Consider the following 23,509-nt stretch of genomic DNA (forward strand, 5'->3'; position numbering starts at 1 on the left):
TGCATTAGGCATGAAAATTAAACTAGTTCATTCAGTTTATGTTCCCATTCTGAGCTTAGACTATAACTACATGCCTCTATGGATTCACCTTCTTTGTTAACTTTATTGATAATGAAATTTTTGTTATTGGATTGTGTGATATGACTGCAGAGACTGAAAGGCTCTGCTTTCAGTAGAAAAACTGAGGATGAAGGGCCATTATGTTAAATGTTGGATAGGTTTAGACTTCTATGATAAATGTTTTAAAATTATGTATATACATATGTATGTGTTATATACATATATATTCTAGGTAAGTGAATAGGTGGGCAAGAGCATCATTTGCACAAGACTGCTGGATATCTATGACAGAGAACACAAGAGACAATGCATTTATATATAGTTCTCTTAAGTGCTTTGTAGATACTATCTAATTGAATCCTCATAGTCCTCACCACAAGAATTACTCTCCATAATTTTTTTTTTTTGTACTGGATCGATGATTTCATTGGCTTTTGGAATTTGTAGGAGTAAAGAAAATCAACATTACAATTTATAATCTTAGACTATAAGAAAGCCCTAAAAAAAGTAAGCAATTTGCCCAAAGCCGTGAAGCTAGTATGCCTCAGAGGCTGTCAAAGGCTGATTCTTTATTCAAGAAAGCTAAATATGCATCATTAGCATCATTTTACAGATGAGGAAATTGAGGTTAAGTCACTTGTCTTTGGGTACATAGTTTGTGTCAAAGCGAGGATTTGAATCCAAGTCTCTAGAATATAATCCGAGTCTTGTCCTTTTATCTACTACACAACATTCATTTATAACCTTATATACTCATGGATACTCCTCACTTTGACTTCATCCAAGCCATCACTCTGACTTGTGCTTCCTTCTACCCACTGACTCCCTTTATTCCCTTTTGTTTTTTGTATGTCTGACAGTTTCATCTCAAAGCTGTGAATTCAAACTTTGGAATTAGGTTATGGCTATTAAACTAGCTGAGGGCCCTTCCTTTGGACAGCCTTTGATGTTATCACTGTTCCATTTGCCAAGGAGAAGTGCCATTTACCACTGTCTTATGAGAATGAAAGTAACTTTAGACACTAAGGAAAAAGATGTCTTTCCACTGACTCTACTTTTGCAAAGTTTTCTCTGTTGGATGATTGTTAGCCTTTTCAAAGGGAAAGCTGTACTTACTTCAAATCCCAGAATCAAATGGTAAGGAAGGAAACACCAGAGGTCAAGTTAAAAATCCTTCTGCTAAATTTCTTTTATTTTTAATATGGAAATAAAAACTTGCCCTCGATTTTCTGGTTCAATTGAACTAAAAACTTTCCATTTCATATTTTCTCCCATATTACCTTGAAAGACATTTCTCTGGAGTATCTCTAGGGTGAACAGGTCATAGATTATAAAAAAAAAAAAAAAAAATTGGGGGAGGGTTGGTCTGGATCTGTGATTTCTTCTACATAAGGAATTCTTGGTTTGGAAACCCTCCTCCATGTATATATAACAATTCATCTAGATCTTACAATTTCCTAGGAGCACCAAGAGGTTAAGTATTTTATGCATAGTTCCACAGAGACAGGATCTGAATTTGAGTCTTTCTGATTCCAAGGTCAACTCTCTAATCATTACATCATAAGGCCTTCCTTTAAAAATATTGAAATAATATTTTAAACCTTGCATTACGAAACATTTCTATTTTCCTCGAGTATTAAATAGTAATTCCATAAAATTCTTAACTATGTTAATAAAATAATAAATCCCTATCCAGATGAAGTCTATTATAGTGACTTCCTTACTAGAAATTAACTATAGTAGAAATTGAAAGTAAGGAATAAATTTAATCTACCTTCCCCAGAGTTTTTCATTAATGGAATTATGCCAGCCAATAATTGGCTTCTGGGAAGTACACCAAATAAGTTCCCCAGCTTTTTACATCTGGCCACTGGATAGGTATGATGTCAAGAACTTATGAATATTTTTTCAACTGTAGGTTTATTTTGAACATATATAAATGAAAGGAGAGAGATGACTCTCTGTCTTTCTTTGTCCTGGGCTATAAATTGGCACAGGACTGGAACAGTAGAGGTAGGGGAGTGGAGAGAAAATGGAAAGGCTCAACCACAAGACTGCAGTCTAGTCAGTCAATCGACAAGAATTTATTAAGTATCTACTATGTGCAGGATGCTATGCTAAGCATTAACATCACAGAGTAAAATGTTCCTGCTTTCAAGGAGCTTACATTTTAATAGGGGAGCCAACACAAACATATATAAGAATATGTATCATACATTCAAAATGAATTCAAGATACTTTTGGAAGGGAAGGGACTAGCTGCTGGTAGGGAAAGATAGGGGATTGGGAATCCAAATCACTGCTTTTGGTAAAAATAGGAAAGCAAAGTGAGGAAAGTTATTTCCATGGTATCCTTATTAATTTTGGTGAATTAACCCCCCCCCCCATAAGGATTTATGCCTACCAAGCTGAGCAGACTAATGGGTGATAGAAAAACCCTCTCTCCTCCCTTCTGTCCCCAGATTCTTCTTTTTCCTTATTTGAATATGTTCTTCAGATCTGATTACATCAATACCTATTTTATACATTAAGAAGCTGTCTCTGATCACTTCAGGGAGTGCCTCAGTAATAGATAGTGGGTCTTAATTTTTTCATAAAAACCTATTTTCTCTCAAGGAAGATGTGTTATATGACCTCTACATTGTCACCTTTTCCTAATATCTACTTTTCAGAGAAACATTACTGAGATTGTCATTGAAATGGGTGGAAAAATACCCACTTGTCAGTTAACTTTTCAGAAATGTAGCTATTTCCTGGAGCAAGGTGTCTCAGTCTTTTGAAAAGAGAACTAGATTTGGAATAAGAGAACTTGAATCCAAATCCTGGCTGCCATTTATTACTTGGGTGACCTTGGACATCATTTCTCTGAGCCTCAGTTTCTTCATCTGTATATTGGATATAAGAATAACGGTAATTTTTCATAGGATTGATGTGAAGATCAAATGAAATAATGAATGAAAAGTGCTTTATAACCATAATTATAATATTGATAATTAACATTTGCATAACATTTTAATATTTGCAAAGCAGTTTACATATATTTTATTTTATCCTCACAAAAACTCCAGGAAGGTATTATTCCCCCCTCCCAATTTTACAAATAAGGAAATTGAGGCAGAAAGTGGTCAAATGACTAGGATTACATAGCTAATAAATAAATGTTATATAAAAATCAGCTTTTATTGCCATCATTTGTTAAAGTGAGGCTTTTATATAATTTATTTCTGAACTATACCTCTTGGATATACTAAACTAGATATCCCACAAACATTTCAAACTAAATATGTCCAAAACAGAATTCATTACCTGTTCTCCAAAATTCCCTCTGCCCCTTTCCATCTTTCTTCTTACTGTCAAGAGTATCACTCTCCTCCCAGTCACTCAGATTCACAAACATGGTGTCATCTTTGATGTCTTAATTTTACTCAAGTCACATATCCAATCAATTCATTGCCAAATCTTGCCATTTCTATTATTATAATATTTCTCATCTTAGTTCCTTTTTCTCCATTCACAAAAGCCACAGCTTTAGTACAGCTCTTCATCACCTCTTACATGTACTATTGTAAAAGCCTTTTAATTACTTTTTCTACCTCAAACCTCTCCTGTCTTTAATTCATCCTCCACTTAGCTGTCAAGGTGATTTTTCTTAAGTCTCAGTCTGACCAAGTCACTCTCCCCAACTCCTTGTTAAATGAGTTCTGGTGGTCTCATTATCTTCAAGATTAAACAACTCTTTTTGGCACGTAAAATGCTTTATAACCCAGACTCTTCCTGTCTTTCCAGTCTTCTTAAGCTTTATTCTCCTCCATGTACTCAATGGTCTAGCTACATTGGCCCACTTTCAGATGGATTTTGTGAATAAGATACTTCATCTTGTGACTTTATTCCTTTGTGCTCACTGTCTTCTGGGCAAGTCTCCTTCCTTCTGACTCTTGGTAACCCAGGAGGTCTTTTCTGCCCTTCTCTTCTATTTACCTTCTCATCTCAAATTAACTTCCATATACCACCTATATATCTTGTACTTGTCTAGTTACTTGTTTTCTCCATCAGAATATGAGTTCCTTGAGATCAGGAATATATTTTTTGCCTTCTTCTATATATCACAGTGCCTGGCACAGAGTAATTGATGAATAAGTGCTTATTGACAGATGAAATATCCTCCTTTCCTTTACCCATTATAATAAAGATTAAAAAAAGAAGAAAAATTAAGCCCAACCAATTAATAGTATATGAAACATCCCATATCCATAGCTTTCTACTTCTGTAATGAAAGGAAATACATTTTCTCAAATCTTCTCTATTACAGAGTTGGGTCATTATTATACAGTAAATTATTTATTATAGTAAGTACAGGTCAACTATCCCTGTGAAAAGTTGTATTCTACAATGGCTCCATAGGCCTTCAGGTAGGAATGGAATTTAATATTATGTTGACCAAACACTAATCAAAAGGTGAGAGAAAGCTATCAATTCAAATAAAATGGTATCCAATAATTTCCTTCTAAAGTTGGAAGTTAAGTATGATTTGTTTAAGTATATATTTGAGTGGGATATTTATGTACATATATCCTCTACTAATGTTCTATTTTGATGCTTCCTGGTATGAAGATGTTTCTGGCTTTGGGAAGTCTATTCCTGAAGAAGATCAGAAATGTCCTACCAAACTGAAAAAGCCCTTCAACCATGGTTCTAATGGTGGATAATATGCCTGTCTAGACAGACTCAGAGACTTCCATACACAGAAGACTGGTCCTCAAGTGATTTTTAAATAGTCATAATGATTTATAACATTACAAAGGCCCAAAGAGATTGTGAGTTCCATTAGTGGAAGGTATGCTTATCCCAACTTCCTTCAGGACTGAGTTGAAACAAGAACTCCTAGAAAAGCCTCTTCAGATTCTTATCACCTACTAATTAATGCTCCCTATTTCCAACTGCCTTATTATACTTATCTATGTATATGCTATATTGTTTCAGTAGAACAGAGGGTCCTTATAAGCAGGGAATCTTTCCTGTTAATAGTAGGCACTTAATAAGGGTTAAATTGCATTGAACCATTTAAGTGTATGTGTGTGTATATGTGTGTGTGTGTGTGTGTGTGTGTGTGTGTGTGTGTGTGTGTGTGTGTGTGTGTGAAGAATACATAGAGCATCTTCTAGAGGAGGAATTCTTAACTTGTTTTGCTCATCATTTTGAAGAGGACCAATAACATCATGGGATGATGTGCTGACTTGCTTGTGAATTGAATTTAAGCAAGGTAGAGTCATACAAAATCACCAGCCTCTCTCTCTCCTCTCTCTCCCTCTCTGTCTGTCTGTCTATCTGTCTCTCTGTCTCTTTCTCTCTCTCTCCTTCACTCATTAAAGTCCAGTGGTAAGACAAAAGTCAGGGAAACTAGCAATGAATCAGGATGCAGTGGATGACCTTGGCATCTTCAATATCTTGCCAAGTCTTAAGTGCTTCACAATGCTTGCTTCAGTTACCTTCTTGGCTGTTGAAACAAATCATTTCTATCCACCCATTCCTCTGGGAGAAGTCTTTGCATGCTTAGGACAGCTATTCCCTTAACTCACTGACCTATTTGAGGTTGGTTACCTTAACCTAGTTTAGCATCCTCTGAGATGTTTTACAAGAATGTGCATACTACAGCTTCTGGGAGCTAGCCCTTAGTGGTGACTCCTTAAAGCACACTCAGTCAGCTTTCATGTCCATAAATGGACTTCTTCTTTTTCAGAGGATGCACAGGTGCCCTTTGATACCTGCCTTTTGATTTTATTGTCAGGTGTTTGTGTGACCCTTGTAAGACTGGTGAAGCCTATGAACTCCATTAAAATAAATTAGGTAAGATAAATTAGAAAAAAGTAAGGGCTTACTCTGTTCCAGCTGTTGTACTAAATATTGAGATGATATTACATATAAGTATAAATAAAGTGCTTGCCTCCAAAGAGCTTATATTCTAATTAAGGGAAGAAAGTACACAAAGAGGAACTAGAAAGTAGGACTGATTGAGCCATATTAAAAGTTTGCATATTTAGGTTGATACTTATTCCAGTACAGGTTCTGGGGAGAAACTCACTGATTGGAACAGAAGCTTCAAGGGCAAAAAAAGTATTTTTTGTTACCTATGTGGGAAGTCTTCTTTGACAAAGGTGGACAATTAGTTTGGGAGTAGGAAACTGAGTTGTTAGACATGAGTATTGCTAACCTGGGTATTTCCTTAAATGGAAATTGTGGAGAGGAACTCGCCATTCAGCATAGAAGGATGCAGGAATAAATGTTAAATGCACAAAAATAAAATATGTAGGATTGCAAAGGAAATCAGTTACACTGAAATGGAATTATATATATATATATATATATATATATATATATATATATATATATATATATATATATAAAAGAAATAAGTTGATGGAATCCTGGATAAGAACCTCTGTTTAGAGTTTGGTTGCCTTTTCTCCTCCAACCCCTATGAGTTTTTATTACTAGCTTTTAAAAATATATTATTTTAGGAACATCTGGACTAGCAGTAGTATAGATTTGATTCATTGCCTGAACAAGGAGCTGCCAACATACTTTTAAATACTTATTTATTGATATTACTTTTGTTTTATTTTATCCTTTGGAGTCATTTAAAAAAATAATATGGGAAAGAAATCTATTCTGGCCCATTCTGTATTACAAATAAACATAAATATATGTGTGTGTTAAAAAAAATCCACCTCCAAATAAAGAAGAAAGGGCCCACAAGGGCCAGTAGCAATACTTTCTACTGGATGGAAGAAGTAAGTTTTCCATTTACTTCTTGAGCTTTCCTTCTTTTGAGGAGAGTTTGTGGTCTCAGGGAGTCCCACAATTGCTGCCTGTGAAAAGTCTCTCTTTTTCTCCCAGAGAGGCCTGTTGCCTTACTTCCATTTAGCCCATGGTAACCTTGGAAGTGGAGGATAAATAATGACATATAGAGGCACACAAGAACAGAGGGAAGAGATGTTTGTTCACCTTCAAAATCCACAATGGTTCAAAGACTTGGGTCCTTTTGTTTTGCTTTTGAAAAGAAATATTTTCCATGGGGATGTAGTGCTTGAGTGAGTAAATAATCACTCCACAGTACAAGATGTAATCAGAATTATTTGGGTCGAAAAGAAGAATGCAGTGTGGACAATTTTGTGCAGGAGATTACATTTTTAATTTAAAACTTCAGCATATGCTTGTTCTGCATGAAAGACCGCTGCAGAGAGTCCCAGTTACTGCTAATTGATTTAAACCTCAGATCTCAGTAGGAACTCACAGATGTTAACTGCTCATTGATGCACTAAAACTTCCTAAGTTTCTCACAAAAGGTTCAGAGTAATTGCTAAATGTCTCCAAGAAGCCCAAGGATTAGATGAAGCTGTTATTCTGGGAGGTATTGCCTGGCTGATGTTAGCTTTATAAGTCAATTAGGTGAGAGATGTCTTCTTATTGGTTAGAACATTTTGAGGGCTGAATATTCAGCTGAATGGAATAACTAATAGTAATATAGTTCAGTTCAACAAATATTTATTAAACACCTCCATTGTTTAAGGAAATTTGCTATGTGCTGTGATCCAAAGACAATTCCTTCCAAAACTAAGTGACAGTCCCTTCCCTCAAGGAGTTTACACTTAGCTGGGAGATGCAAGATTTATATAAGTAAATAAGAAATAGCCTTTCTCTCATGCTCTTTTTTTCTACCTTCCTTTTCTTTCCCTCCTTTCCCCCTCTCTCTTCCTTCCTTCCATTCATTCATTCTTTCTTTCTCTTCCTTTCTTCCTCTTTCTCAGATTTTCTTCTTTTTCTCCTCCTTCCTTCCCTCCTCCCTTCTTTCCTTCCCTCTTCCTTCTTTCTTCCTTTTTTTTTCTCCTTCCTCCTTTTTTTCTTCCCTTCTTTTCCTTTCTCCCTCCCTCTTCCTTTTTTTCCCCCTATATAAATGGAAGTATATTAGTTACTCATGGATGATTAGAAAAAGCCTTATGTAGGAGATAGTATCTGACCTATGCTGTGAACTGAGCTAGAAGTAGAGATTGAGTACAAATGAAAATAAAATAATTCTAAATATAGAGAATGTTATTCCACAGAGAGAATAGTGACCTAAACACATCTAAAAAAAGAAAGTCTACTGATGACTTTGCCTTTGTTTGTGATATTAGACTAGGAACTTCCAATGATTCAATGACTGGAAAACTAATTAATTTATATTATTGAAACAAAAGTCATTAACCATTATCTCAAGGATTTCTTTGGATGATGGAGATGTGAATAAATATACAGAATTATTTTTTTGGTATCTCTCATTCTGATAAAAACTAATTATTTTCAATAATTTCTTCTGCTTTCTTTGGTCATCAAAATTATTAAGTTCTCCTGGCACTATATAAGAAGTCATTATAAAGTCAATGAAAAATAATACTATTTTTGAAAAGACAGCAAGGTGAAACTAAATTAAGATTTATATTGTTATTGGAGAAAAAAATTGTTGAATATTTTTGTTTAAAATAGACTACATATAGTCTAAACTAGAAAACAACCACATAACTTAATATAATCTAGGGAACAAATGCACTCAGGAACCTAGGAATTTATAAGTTTAGTAATTAGCATCATGTCTTAGCATGACTAAAGATTTAAAGTAGTCAAAAGTGAAAAGTGAATTGTCAGTTGGAGTCAGAGCACTTGATCTATCCAAGTGATGGGGTAGGATATTTCTGAAGTTTCCTAATATTTCAAGAGAGAAATTAGTATCAAACTGGAACTTTGTTTGAAAAGATCTTATGAAAGTCAAAAATTAAAGCTTTAGAGTCAATATGACATAGTGGATAGAGAGAGAGTCAGCCTTAGATTTCAGGAAAGCCTGGAATCAAGTTCCATCTTTGATACATATAATCTGCATGACCATGGGCAAGTAGTAATAAAATAATAATAATAACTAACATTTATGTAGGGCAGCTTGATGATGCAATGAATATTGAATCAGAATGACTAGAATTCAAAGCTTACCTTAGATACTTAAGAGCTATGTGGCCTTGTCACTTAACTTCTGCCTGCATAAAAACTGGAGGAGAATATGACCGAGAAAATCCCATGTACAGTATTAAAATGACATGACATTGGAATATGAGCCCCTTAGCCTAGGAAAGCCTAGCATGCTAGGGTCTATGGGGTCACAAAGAATTGGACACAACTGAACAATAACATTTGTGTAGTGCCAAGCACTGTGCTATTTTACAATTATTATCTTGTTTGATCCTCACAACAACCCTGTGAATAGATTCTATTATTCTTCTCACTTTACAGATGAGGAAAAAGAACCTCTTAGTTCCTCAGAATTTTCTAATACTATAAGTTATAGAGAGAATTTCCTATACTATTAAAATCACCAGTTCAGGTAAGGACAAAAGCCAAGATGTAACAAGACAGTCAGCAAGATTATGATCTCCATGGGAGAATGAAGGAATTTCAGGAACAATGATTAGACCTTAATCCTTATTGGTCTGATGGAAACAGGATGGGATAGGGTCCTGAACTCCGAACTTGTGTCTGAACAACACAAACATTCATTCATAACCAGAGATTCCATTTAATTCCACAAATATTTATTAAGTACTTTTATGAAAGAAACTATGCTAGATGCTAAGGATAGAAAGATAAAAATAAAAAAAAAAAACACCCCGACCTCAAAAACTTCACATTCTATTGGGATATAGCACATGGATAAAAAAATAAATAGAAGAAAGTTTGAGAAAGGGAAGAAGACTAAAAGTTAGAGGGATCAAGAAAGACTTTCTATAGGAAGTAACACCTGAAATGAGAAAGGAAATGAAGGATTTCTAGGGGCAAAGGTGAGAAAGAAGGTCATTCCTATCATGGAGAATTGTCTGTCAGTCTGAATGAATGATTAATGGCTGAATAAATAAAAATACTTTATTAAGTTATTATGTATAATATATTGCATTAAGCTGGTGACATAAAGAGTTGTAAGCAAGATAATCTCTATCTTCTCTCAAGTAACCTCCATGATAATGAAGGAAATCAATACATGTAGGATTCCAATTTTGAAAAGTGATGGAGGTAGAAGGAATTGAGAGCTCTTAGAGATGGCTTGGTGAGTCTGGGATCAGGTAGGATAAGATGAAAACACACCCATCAAAATTCAGGATCCAAGTGACAGGAGACTGAATTGGGGGGAGACGTCAAAGAGAAGGTTGGCGCATAGGCAACCTGATTCAGAGATATTTGTGAAGATTGATTATATATAAAGACACAGAAACAGAGATAAAATGCCTGAAACGGAATAATAAACAGCCTTTTTTGAATGGAATGTAGAATATCTACAGGGTAATAATGTGATAAATCTGGAAAGATAATTCAGAATCCTATCAGTCTACTGGGGTGAAGGAAAAGAATTTCTATTTTATCCTAGAAGTAACAGGAAGTCATGGAAGAAGACTTGTATAGGAGACTCTTGAACATTATTGCTTGACCTTCATTCTAGAAAAGACAAATGACATTACTCAGATGATGTCTTGATTTGTGCCTGAATTATATTTAAGTCAGGCAGAATCGTGCAAAAACCAGAAGTCTCACTTTCCTCCATAGTCCTAGAAATCTAGTGGCAAGACAAATGCCAAGATGACTAGGATGCAGTGGATGACTTTAGCTTTTCTAAATTAAGACCTTTCAAAATCTCAGTTTGTCTGAGGCAGAACCTATTCAGTGACTAAGGGCTAGGTAAGAATTGAGACAAAAAAATAGAAAGGGGGAGATATAGGGAAAGCCGTAAAGAGTCTGTTAGAATAATGCAGGTGAGAAGTGATGAGGGCCTTGATGAGACTGGTGGCCCTGTGAGTAGACAGGAAGGGAAGAATGTGAAAGATACTGTGAGAAAAGAGTGGATAAGGCTAGGCAATTGATAAATATGGAGGTGTGCAGTAGAGAAAAGAGTTGAGAATATTTCTATGAACTGGAATGACTGGAAGGATGGTAGTGCTCTCAATAGAGACTGGACAAAATGGAGGAAGAAATAGGTTTATGGAAGAAGATGTGTTCCCTTTTTTTTGCTGCTTACCTGCTTAGTAAGCCATCCTGAAACAAGGTCAGTAGGCATCAAGGCAGGCAGCCGGACGTGCTTAACAGGAACAGAGGCAAGCTCTCTGCCTCCCTGAAGGCAGAGAAACAGTTGGCATGAGCAGAGATGGAGGCTGAAAAGTCCTCACACACAAGTTTAGAATCTTCCATACAAATGACTCTATCCCTCACAGAATTTCCTCAGATAGATGCTGATTTATGGATCAGATCCTGGGAGCAACATGTCAAGTTTCCTATTTTAAAATTCTAGTAACCCAAATCCTGAATTATGGTATAATTACTAGACATTTATGAATAGATCTGCTGATGAATTTTAAATATAAACTAGTATTAGGTCTTTATAGCTACAAAGTGCTTTCAAATGCATCATTTTAGAGTATATGTAGTAAGCCAATCAAAAAGACTTTTATTGAGGATGTTTCAGATTTGTTCTCCCTTTATAATTATGGAGTATATACATTGCCTACTTTTGAGTAGAGAGCAGTATCTGTGAGAGCAGTGTGGTGGAAAGAACATTGAATTTCAAATCAAACACCACCCACATTCCTTGGTACTTGCCAATAAATATATTAAGGTTTATTAAACTACTATGTGCCAGGCAGTATGTAAAGTACTGGGGGTACCAAAGAAAACCAAAAACATGGTTTATGCCCTCAAGGAGATCACATAATGAAGTAGTTTAACTTTGAGTAACTCACCAGGCCTTTTAGTTTCCTCCTCTGTAAAATGAAAGATTTGGACCAGATGGAGTTTTAGGTTTTCTCCCACTTTTCAGCTAGATTTCAAAAGGCAGCTTAGCACTGCCTTCCCCTTCACCCTGATCCCAAAAACTGAAAGCTCTTGGGAATAGAAAGAACACTGATATTTAGAATCAAAAGGAGCTAGGTTCAAATTATATTTCTGTTACTTATGACCTCAGTGACATTTAACAAATCACTTAATCTCAGGCCTCAGGGTTTTTGTTTTTTTTTCTTCATCAACAAATTAAAAGGGTCAGGAGCATGACTCAGTGCTCTCTTAGGTCTCTTCTAGCTCAAGATCCATGGTCCTATGGCCTAGTTTTTGAAATTTATATTATTTACTTTTGCTAGAAAAGCAGGATTATATGAAGGCAATAGAGGGGATTATTTCAGAAAGAAAACTGGAATCTAAGCCCCCCAAAAGCCTCATTATCCCAGTTATTAGTCTTTTTATTGTTCTTTGTTTTATAAGAGGATCAGTGACACCATGAGATGATGCTTTGACTTGCTTGTGAATTGGATTTAAGTGAGGAAGAGTTGCCCAAAGTCATCAGCTTAGTTTCTCATCAACATCTCATCAACATCCAGATGAGGATGATGGCCATGGCCCATGGAGAACCTTGGTATCTTCAATGTCTCACCAAATTCTAAGCTCTTCAGTTACTTTCATGGCCATTAGAATGAGTTGTCTTATTTACCCATTCCATTGGGAGAAGTCTTCACATGCTCATAATAGACGTGTGCCCAACTCACTGACAGGTTTGAGGTGTGTCCATTTCCCTACTTTTGTTTTAGCTCATCTGCCTACGTGGTTTTACTGAGATTTTACTGGAGTATTACTGGGGTGTGGTCACTGCATATGCTACATACAGTTTCTTGCAACTACATATGAGAGTTAGATGAAAAGTGAGTGCCAAAGGTGGATGGATAACCTTGAAAAGACTGGCAAGCTCTCACACCAGAGGTGCTAGTCCTCCCTGAGGATGTACTACCATTAGCCTTGTATTTCGGGGGTAAATGATTTAACCTTTCTGAACTTCAATTTGTCTATTAAAAAACCATCTTAATGTCCCCTCTTCTTATCTCACAAGGTTATTGTGAATTTTCAGTGTTATAATCATTTTCCTTTAATTAAAATTTTCTTTTTTAATATTTCTCCCATATTGACTCGAAGAAAGAGAAAGAAAACTTCATAATAACTATGCATATCCCATCAAGATAAATCCCCTCATTCACCATGTTTAAAAATAGGTGTCTTATTCTTCATTTTAAATTCATCAAATCTTTGGCAGGAGGTAGGAAACATGCTTCATCATAGCACCATGGTTTATCAACACATTGATCAAAATTCTAAAGTCTTTCTAAGTTGTTTCCCTTAATAATATTGTTGTCAGTATATAAAATTGTTCTTCTTTTGCTCACTATATATCCTGAAATGACATTTGAAAACATTTTATAACTATAAAGTCCTATATAAGGAGGAATTATAATTATTAATGTAGGGGAAATGCCCTATCTATACTCTAGGATATATTTCTGTTTATGATCCCTTTATTTAAGGAGGAAAAATGAGATACTTGGTACTTTTAAAGAAAAGAAAATCCAATGTGCCACATAACATGAAAATGTCACACATCACATTCTATTATGAGATTAATAAAATGTCAGCCCTGTGTGGTGGTATATTATTCCATGTTTGAAATCCCTGGGCTTAATAGTAGTCAGATAAAAAGACTCTAATATCTGTTTCTGAGACCAGATTAGTGGCCTCTTCAGCAGACAAATTGATGCTACTGAAAAAGTCTCTTTCCACTTCAATCTGCCTTTCGCTCAGCTGACAAAGTGTTTTTCCTAAATCATAGGTCTAACTTTAACTCCCTTATTCAATGGCTCCCTATTACCTCCAGGATAAAATATTGATTCCTCTATCAATATGACCATTTTGGAAAGTAATTTAGAATTATGCTAAAATACTTGCTGGTTAGGGGACAGTTATATAAATTGGTACATGAATATAAAGGAATACTACCAATCTGTAAGAAATAATGACTATGATAAATACAATAAAGCATTGAAAAGCTTATATGAAGTGATGTAGAGTGAAGTCAAGAGTTTTATTTCATGCTACTTTCCTGAGAAAAAAATTTATTCTTACAATGTACTTCCAACTCCAAAGTGTTATGATTTTATATTCTATAATATTAAGTTCCCTGTATTGTCTACTGTTTAAAGTAAAAGATATATGTAAACATTGGCTTTAATGAAGCAAGCCAAAATTTGTTTTTGCTGCCTAGGCTTGCAAAAAAGGGGCAAAAAATAATTGCCTGAAAATTTCAGAAAATTCTTTATTGACCAACTAAGATGTCAGTGGAACCTCTTTTTAAAAGTCAATGATTCTTTGACAAAGTTTCTATATTCCAAAATTCACCATGGGAAACTTTTCAGTTTATGGCTTATGTAAGCTTCTTGCTGAGATTGTGCTGGTGTCTTGAGATCTAATTGCTTATTGGACTGACCATTGAATGCAGAAAAAGGCTAAGGAGAAATCCATTCTTTTCCACAGATTTATTTATTTTGTACTCTTATTGCCTACTGTGGGTTTTCATTAACTGAACTTTTCTATGGGCAATTTTGAGTCAGATATTCAGTGTTACTCTATTGATTCACTCAGGCGGTTGGCAGGCATTTCAAGGCTCAAGATCTTCTGAAATGTTTGGAAGGAATGTTTAATTTTAGGACTATGGTATTTTCTAGACTTACTCTATTATCCTTTCTGAGACCAGATCATCAACCCCTAAGGAGCTTCCACTAATTAAAGGGCAAAGTTCAAATTTTCACAGGAAAAAAAACCACCCAACAATCCTTACATAATGGCTCAGGATGGGCATATAAACAGCTCAATAGCTATTAGAAGGCATGGGGTAATTTCAGTTTAGATGATGGGAAACTAAAGGATTCTTTTGTGAAGAAAGGCTTTAAATTGAGATTGTTTGTGGATATCACTTCCTAAGTATGAGACTAAAAGAGGGTCAATGAATAGAAATAAAAAACTTCCTAGCAGTTAAGGCTTCCCTGAAACAAAATGGGACTTTCTTTTCCTTGAACTGTTTATTGCCCACTTTCTTCGGAGTCTGTTCCCAATTTTCTCTTCTCTCAATCAATCAACAAACATTTATTAAACACCTACACTGGGATAAGCACTGGACTCTAAAGCCCCTAATGTCATCCCCACTCCTATCTTCTACTTTACTGAGAAAATTCCCCCAAGAGTTCCTCATCTTCTCTACTCCATTTTAAAATCTCTACCTCTTTCTCTCCTTTTTTATTTCAGTTTCTCAATAAGAGAGACTTACTCTCTTACTGAGAGACTGGAATTGTGCATTTGATACTTGTATATTTGATTCCATCATTTTCCATTTCCTCTGGGAACTTGCTTAAATTAATTATTCTCTGTGTCTATCTCACTATCTTTCTGTCTCACTCTCTATCTCTGTCTCACTGCCTTTGTCTCTCTCTGTCTCTGCTATTTTTTTCTCTGTCTCTTTCCCTGTCTTTTTGGCTTTATCGCTGTCTCTGTCTCTCTTTGTCTCTGTCTCTCTGTCACTTTCTTTATCTTAGTTTCTTTCTTATCCATCCATATATAAATCAATCTTATCCACAGCCTATAAGCATATTAAATTCTTTCTACCCTTTCAAAAAAACTTTCATGTGATTAGCATTCCCTCAAATTCTTATCTTCATTCTTTTCCTTCTTTTCCTTCTAAATCCTTTACCCTCCCAGTCTCCATTTCCTTAATAGTCCCACATGATTCTATCTCTTACAATATGAACTCCTGATCTAATCACTTTTGGAAATAGCTCTCTCCAAAATAACTTTACCTTTTTTGATGTCTTTAGCTTTGATATCATGGACTGCCCCCCTGCTTTTATATACTCTCTCCTTTGTCTTTCACTCTATCCTTTCCTTATTCTCTTCATTGTCGTTGCCTTTGTTCTCAGAGGACCATGACATTAGGGAGGTGTTGCCATGACATTCAAATGAATTGAATTTAAGTGGACAAGAGTCGTTTGAAGGCACCTGCCTCACTTTCTCCTCCAGAACCATTAAGGTCCAGTGACCAGATATAGATGAAGACAACTGGCTCTAAATGCAGTGGGAGACCTTGCCCTTTTTAAGCTAAGGTCTTCAACAAGTTCCACCCTATTAGAATGGCTAAACCTTAGGCCTTCTACTGATTCTCAATACTCTTACTTTTTTTTTTTTTTTTTTTTTTTCAAGGCATTTATGGCTGTGACTTGCACAGTGTCACACAGCTAATAAGTATTAAATGTCTGGGGTTGAATTTGAACTCAGGTCCTCAGGTGTTCTATCCTTTGCATTATTTTGCTGATCCTACTCTCTTCCTTTGTCATATATGCTCCCATGGGCTCTATTCACTCTTCACTGAATCTATATATCCAATTCTGAGCTCTTTCACCATAAACTGATGCTGACTCTTCTTTGACAGATCATTCAAGCTCATCATGCTCAAAATATATCAGTATCTTTCTGCTGGATCTTGCTCCCTTCTTTTTAGTCAAATCTCCCTCCTTCAATTAGTTCAGTTCAACAAACATTCATTAATGGATTATTGTTGGTGATAAGGATACAAAACCAGAAATAATCCATTTCCTCTGCTTATGTTTTACTAGGGGGAAAGAATCTTTGATTCTTTGCTCTTTCTCTCATCCCTATCACCTGTGTGTCTAATCTATTGCTAATCTTGTCATTTCTTCTTGCACCAAGCATCTCCATACTGTCTCCTATCTGTCTGTTCTCTTCTCTCATGGTCAGTGCTCTAAATAAGAACCTCATCATCTGTCACCAGAGTTACTTTATCCTAATTATTATCTTTTCTTTCCTTTCTCTTCTTTCTCCAATCTATCCTCTACACAGCTGCCAAAATAACCTTCTAAAGGTACTGCTGTGATCATATCACTTCTCTGCTCAAAGCCCTTTTTTTTTTTTTTTTTTTTTTGCTCTCTTTTGCCTTGAGAGTAAAATACAAACTCCTCCTCCTTTCATGACTTGGGTCCTTATTACTTCCTGCTTATTTAATTTAATTTTATATTATTTCCCTTCACAAATTTCATTTCAACCAAATTAGACTGCTAGATACTCTTTGAAATTCATACTCCCTCTCTCCTTTTTACCTCCTTATTTTCCTTTATTCAATCACATTAGCCATTTTCCATTCTTGGCATGTAATCTCACACGTTGCCCTTCCTTACAACAATCACAACAACAATAATAGATAATATTTATCACCTATTATGTGCCAGACACAGTGCTGACACTTGACAGTATCTTATTTGATAGTCACAAACCTAGAAGGAAGGTGCTATTAATATCTCCATTTTACAATTGAGGAAACTGAGGCAAACAAAGATTAAATGTCTTGCCTAAAGATGACACAGGTAGGAAATATCTGAGGCTATATTTGAATACTGACACCACACCCAGTGCCCTATCCACTGCATAACCTAGCAATCTGCCTCTGTCTTCTTTCAAGAGCCAAACCCAGGTACCATTTCTCCATAAAGTCACCCCTTAATCTTCTAGTTTCCTTTTCATCAAAGAATTCTTTATCAAAGTATGGGTTATATCTTTTTCAACAGAATGTAAAGTACAGGAAGTCAGAGACTGGTTTGTGTTTGATTTTGTATTTCTAGTGCTTAACACAGTGTTTTGAGCATCAGTGATTTTTCATTCCTGACTCTTTGTGACCCCATTTGAAGTTTTCTTGGCAAAAATATTAGAGAAGTTTGCCATTTCCTTCTGCAGCTCATTTGACAAATAAGGAAACTGCAGCAAACAGAGTTAAGTGACTTGCCTAGGGTCACACAGCTAGTAAATGTCTGAGATCAGATTTGAAATGAGGAAGATGAATCTTCCTGACTTCAGACCCAGGACTCTATCCAAACATTGGTTGAATTGATTTGAAGTTGTATGATCACAGGTCAGAAGAATTGTAAAGTACTAGATAGATTAGAGTAGATGAAATCTAAGATCTCTTAAATAAACTATGATTATTTAAAATAATAAATCTTAGTAAACAATTAAGTCTGAGGCAGAGGACATCATTTAACCTCTCTGGTCCTGTTTCTTTATTAAAAAAAAAAAAAGAAAAAAAAAAGGAAAAAAAAAGAGGTTAGAATAGATTAGCTTTAATGTCCCTTCCAGCTCTAAATCTATTGATTTTGAATTGATTATCATCCCAACTCCTGATTTTTGGCTCTTTAAGTCTGGGATCAGCTTTGTGGGTGAAGTTCATGATTCCCCAAATAGGACATAGATGGGTACATGGTCATTTATATGTGTGTGACTTATATTTTATCCTTTTGGCAAAAGGATTTGTGTTTTAGGATTTTCCTATTGTTGTTACTCGCCCTGCTTTTATAATATTGTATCTATTTGTCAAACTTTTAAACTTTTATCAATAGGAATTTATGTATAATATTTCCCTTGTGGCTCTTTACATATCAAAAAGTGCACTGTTAGTTGTATCTTGTTCTTTTTCTTGCTGATCCTCTTAAGGTCCCTCTCAAGAACTAAATAGTTCTTCATTCTAGCAAATATATGAGTAGAACAACACTGGTGCTGTAGACCTTCCATGTCACAATGGGATAAGTTATATTCCATGGCTCAGTGTTGTTGTTTTGTCCTTTATTCTCAAAGAGATGATGCCATGACTTACAAGTGAATTGGATTTCAGTGGGGAAGACTGTACAAGGTCCCCTGCCTCACTTTCCCCTTCAGAGTCATCTGGGTCCAGTGGCCTGATATAGATCAGGATGACTGGAGATGGCCCCGGATGAAATGGGAAATCTAGGGCTGAAATGGCTTAGGGTGCATATTTATGGAAGGCATGCTTTACCCTATAGTAGAGAAACCTGATTCCTGTCTTAGGAGGGCTTTCATTTACATAGAGTTTTTCCCTGCGGACCTCAAAGTGTTTTTTGGTTGTTTTTTTAATACCATTTTTGTGATCTAAATTAAATAATGCCCAAAATGGTATGAAGAATTAAGGAATGTCTAACTGTATCTGGCACCAAAATTAAGACCTCTTGAAGTGCTTTCTTGTATTGTGCCTATAAGACTATATTAATTTCCTTTTATAATGCTGGGGACAGACTGCTGTGTAAACAATATTGTTTGTATTCACTATAGTAATATCAAATATTGTATGCTTGCTGGGAAAGACCAATAGTACACCATGGGAGTTTAATGAGTTAATATAAAAATTTCATTCAGCACTGAGGTAAAAATCCACACTTTATTAAATCACACTTGTTTATAGCTGTATTACTTATATATAAATGGCTTTATTATTTTAACTTTTAAGTGTTTTTAAAAAGTTTTTAAGTGTTCTATGGCCTTCTGTTTCCACTTAGGAAGTTTCTTGAGGATGCAGACAATACCTTGTTTTCTTAGAAATGACAAGGTGGGACAGTGATGTAGGACAGTAAGATGGGATGGTGGACTTAGAATCAGAAGCCGTGAATTCAGATCTGACTTTACACACTGACTGACTGGGTGATCCTGAGGAAAATGGTTAACTTTTTTTGTCTGGTTGTCCTCAACTATAAAATAAGAATCATATATCACCTACTCCTAGAGTTGTGAGAATCAAAGTAGATAATATTTGGAAAATATCTGTCACATTGTGTGCACTTAATGCATGTTTATTTCTTTCCTTCTTTCCATTTCTTAATCTCAAACTCTTTGATAATAATGTTCTCTTGAATAGTGATTACACAGTAATTTTTGAATAACTAATGTTATTCATTCAAACCAGTACTGAGAATTTTCAAAATCCTAAAATCCCCCTTCCCCCAGGGTCCTTTTGCTCTAGTGTTTAGAACTACAAAATCTCAGTCATGTGTTATTCAACTACACCAGATTTTATCCAAGTGAAGGAGAGAAGAGATTAAAAAAAAGAGGAAAGGAGAGATGATAGGAGAAGAGAAAGAAGCAAAGATAGGAGAAGAGAGTAAAGGCACAGGGAGGAGAGAAAACAGGAAGAGGAAAGGGAAGAAGAGAGAAAAAGAAAGAGGAAAAGGAAAGAGGGAAGTATGAAGTAAAAAAAGATATAATAGAAAAGAAAAATGATAGAGGGAAGACATGAGAAGAGGATAAGATAGGAGAAAAGATAGAAGATAGAAAACAAAAGACAGAGAATGAGGAAAGCAAGATTTATCTTTTTTTTCCTTCTCTGGTATAATTTTATGTTTGTAAGAAGTACTTCAATAATGTTTGTTTCATCTCTGAGATGAGACAGTTTATTAATAGTGATCTTCATTGTTGATGAAGAGCTTGTAATTAATTATTTTCTGATTAAGCAGAGGATTTATTAAAAATTAGTACAAAAAACTTAGAGAATGGTAGATTAAATTATGGTACATTAATGTAATGGAACATTATATTGTTTAAAAAATGACAAATATGAAGCATATGAGGAAATCTGGAAAGATCTATAGGTAATAATAATAATGTTGTGAGACCAATAAAATCACAATTATATTCATATTGACTGGAATTGTATTTTTTAAAAAAGAATTAAAAAAATAGAACCTTCAAACAAAATTGTAAAGGGTTACAGAACAAAAGCACTTGGGAGATAGAACTTTGTTATTTGTTAATTTATTAGCTTCTACCATGTGACAATTAAGCTTTTAAATGATTTTATTAAGATTTTATTCCTCGTTTTTGTGATTGATGACTATTAAATGAATAATAAAATTTAAAAAGTGTAAGCATACATTTTAATGTGCTACATGCATTTTCTTTTGTTCTTTTCTTTATTTTTTTCTCAGGCAGAGATCTTAGAGAGATAAAACTGGACAGAATTATATGTAGCCTCGAAGATATGGATTAATTTTACTCTTTTTCTTTTCCTATCAGATTGGATCAAATCTGAAATTTGCCAGAGGTCTGTTACTGCATGAGATGAACACTTCATAATCCTCAATAACACTCAAAGGAAAATGAAGAACCATTGTAAATCAGTGTCTCAGAGAGATTAGGAATCTTCCCCAAGGCAGGTCAGTAGCCAAGATAAGAATGCAAGAATCCCAGATTCTATTATCTGTTGTTAAACCGGTAGGTTTAATGCTCATAGAAAAGTAGATTACCTGTAGTCAGGGTGTCCAGATGTGTTGCTTCATACTACGCGAGTCTCAGAAGAGGAAAGACAGGGGCATAAATTCCTAACAGAGCAGGCCTTAGTATCTTATTTTAGTTCTTAAATCTGTTCATACTTGCCATTACTATAAAATAATATCAAAGACTATCAAACAGAAGTTTGGGGGGCATTTTTTTTTTTAAGTATAAAGAAAAGGTGGCTATTATATCTATAAATTTTGAGTACTATATCAATTCCTTCATGAATTCACAGTCATCTTTTTAATGATTATAAATTCTGATTATTTTAATGAGTTCTCTGACTAATTGAAGAATACTATTTTTAAAGGTGAATTCCAAAATAAAAATAAAGAGCATAAATAAGGGATCTATAAGTATGGATTCCTCTGAAAGCTGGCAAATGTTCTTCATAACAACTTTTCCAACTAAAGGTTCCCATTAGCAGCTGTTCAGTGGTTAATTGTCTTTCTTCAACAAGTAGTTGCTGAAGGGCTTCACTGTTTGATATTTCTTTCTGGGTGCATCCTCCATCCAAATTTAAAGGCATCATTAGAACATCTGGTAGGACAGTATGACAGATAGCACACTCCTTCTGCTACTTGCACCTCCATGTGTCTCTCAATTCCTTCTTAATTAGGATGTAAAATGAAAGTGACAGAGGCACTGCTAGTGAACAGACAGCAGCTGCCACCTTCATGAGAGGGGGCAGATTTAGCAATCAGGTATGTCCTATAGTAATTCATATACCTTGACAGACAGCAAGGCTTTTAAATGGGTCTATTGCTTTTCAGTATTCAGTATTAGGTAGCTCTGTGTGATGGAAATAAATGGGGTAGCCGAGTTCTATAAGATCTCCAACTTTTGACAAATACCTGGTAAGGAGGGCTATACACCAAGAACTTCTTTCTGAAGTTCTGTGTATTGATTTGTTGAGCTCAGAGGAGTTACAGAATTCAAGGTGGAGGATGGAAAGCAATAACTGGTTTTTCATGATAAGAGTCAATAAGACAGAACAGATTCCTTTAAAATAAAGAATCCAAGGTCTTAAGACAACAATATCCTTAATGATAATGCTGATGTACTGCCTTAATTGTTAGATTCTAAACAGGTAAAGGATGAAAGAACAGATTTCTACTTCCTTCGTTCCTTCCTTCCTCCCTCCTTCCCTCCCTTCCTTCCCTCCTTCCTTTTCTCTTTTTCTTTCTTTCTTTTTTTTTTTTTCCCTGAGGCTGGGGTTAAGTGATTTGCTCAGGGTCAAACAGCTAGGAAGTGTTAAGTGTCTGAGACCACATTTTTACTCAAGTCCTCCTGAATTCAGGGCTGGTGCTCTATCCACTGCGCCACCTAGCTGCCCCCTCTCTTTTTTCTTTTTGACAAATCAAAGAATCAGAAGTTTTTCATGATTTAATAGTAAGACAATATAGATTTAGTAGCTTGGCAACATAATAACTCATCTTTTAATTGTGGATCAAAAAGAAAGATTTTATTTATTTCAGACTGAGTTTAGATAACACTAATGCATATAGCTGTGGTTAGTTGGTTTGTTTACAAAGAACATCAAGGCAGGATGATATAGAGTATCTAAATTTATATTCAGAAGGTCTGGTTTTGAATTACTGCTCTATTTCTTTATTACCCATGTGAATGTGACTAGACACTTAATTGCTTTCTCCTCAACTACAAAGTGATGGTCTAGATCTCTTTCAGGTCTAAATCAAATTGCGATGGTCCAGTCTAGCTCCTCTGAAGGGCTCAGAATAAGTCCTTGTCAGGATAAGCAAAAGTCCTTGCCCCATATTGGGCGCCAATATGTAATGTTCTGTTGTCTCCTGAAACTGCCGATCGCTCCCTGGGAGGAGATCTGTCATTAACTGCTGCCAATTCTGACCTTGTGTAGAGACTCTTTCTCTCCCTCCAGAGAGCCGTCTCAAGTCTAGCCCAGACAAGACCTAGGACCAAAATTATATGTCTCTCCTCACTCCTCTTAAATTGGCGTGTTTTTTGATAGAATTGACTGAATTTGTTGATTGTTTTGCAATCAGGTAGACAAAACAACTGAAAATGAATTATGCTGTGAAATTCATGGAGAGAGAACTGGGCTTAGAATTCTAAAGTATGAAACTTGCCTAAATATCAGCTGCTCAGTAATAGTGTCATCTATATCAATGAATTCCCAATTGTCTACCAGCTGATTGGTGACTTTATTATGCAAAAAACTAGGGTAGGACTGGTTTGTTTTTCACTCCAAGTTATTTTCTTTCAGCTTCTTTGATTTAAATACTTTCTGGAAATCAGTCTATCACCTAGCTGAAGCAGAAAGATAATAAAGGAGTCTTGTTGAATTGCCAGGTGACATTTGCTCATCAATTGGAATTGTCTTACTTCTCTGAAAATTATAACTCATTATGAGAAGAATTTG

General features: G+C 35.3%; 1 protein-coding gene across 1 annotated transcript in view; it reads left to right on the forward strand.

The window, feature by feature from the left end:
• UBE3D (ubiquitin protein ligase E3D) overlaps nt 1–23,509 on the forward strand; it is a 303,942-nt gene that overhangs the window by 275,140 nt on the left and 5,293 nt on the right. The window contains exon 11 of the mRNA XM_074310433.1: nt 20,851–20,990. Coding sequence (XP_074166534.1) covers nt 20,851–20,866 — 16 coding nt within the window. The 3' untranslated portion in view covers nt 20,867–20,990. The remainder of the gene's footprint in view (nt 1–20,850; nt 20,991–23,509) is intronic.

The sequence above is a fragment of the Sminthopsis crassicaudata genome, chromosome 4 (assembly GCF_048593235.1).
Source record: "Sminthopsis crassicaudata isolate SCR6 chromosome 4, ASM4859323v1, whole genome shotgun sequence".
Lineage (NCBI taxonomy): Eukaryota > Metazoa > Chordata > Mammalia > Dasyuromorphia > Dasyuridae > Sminthopsis > Sminthopsis crassicaudata.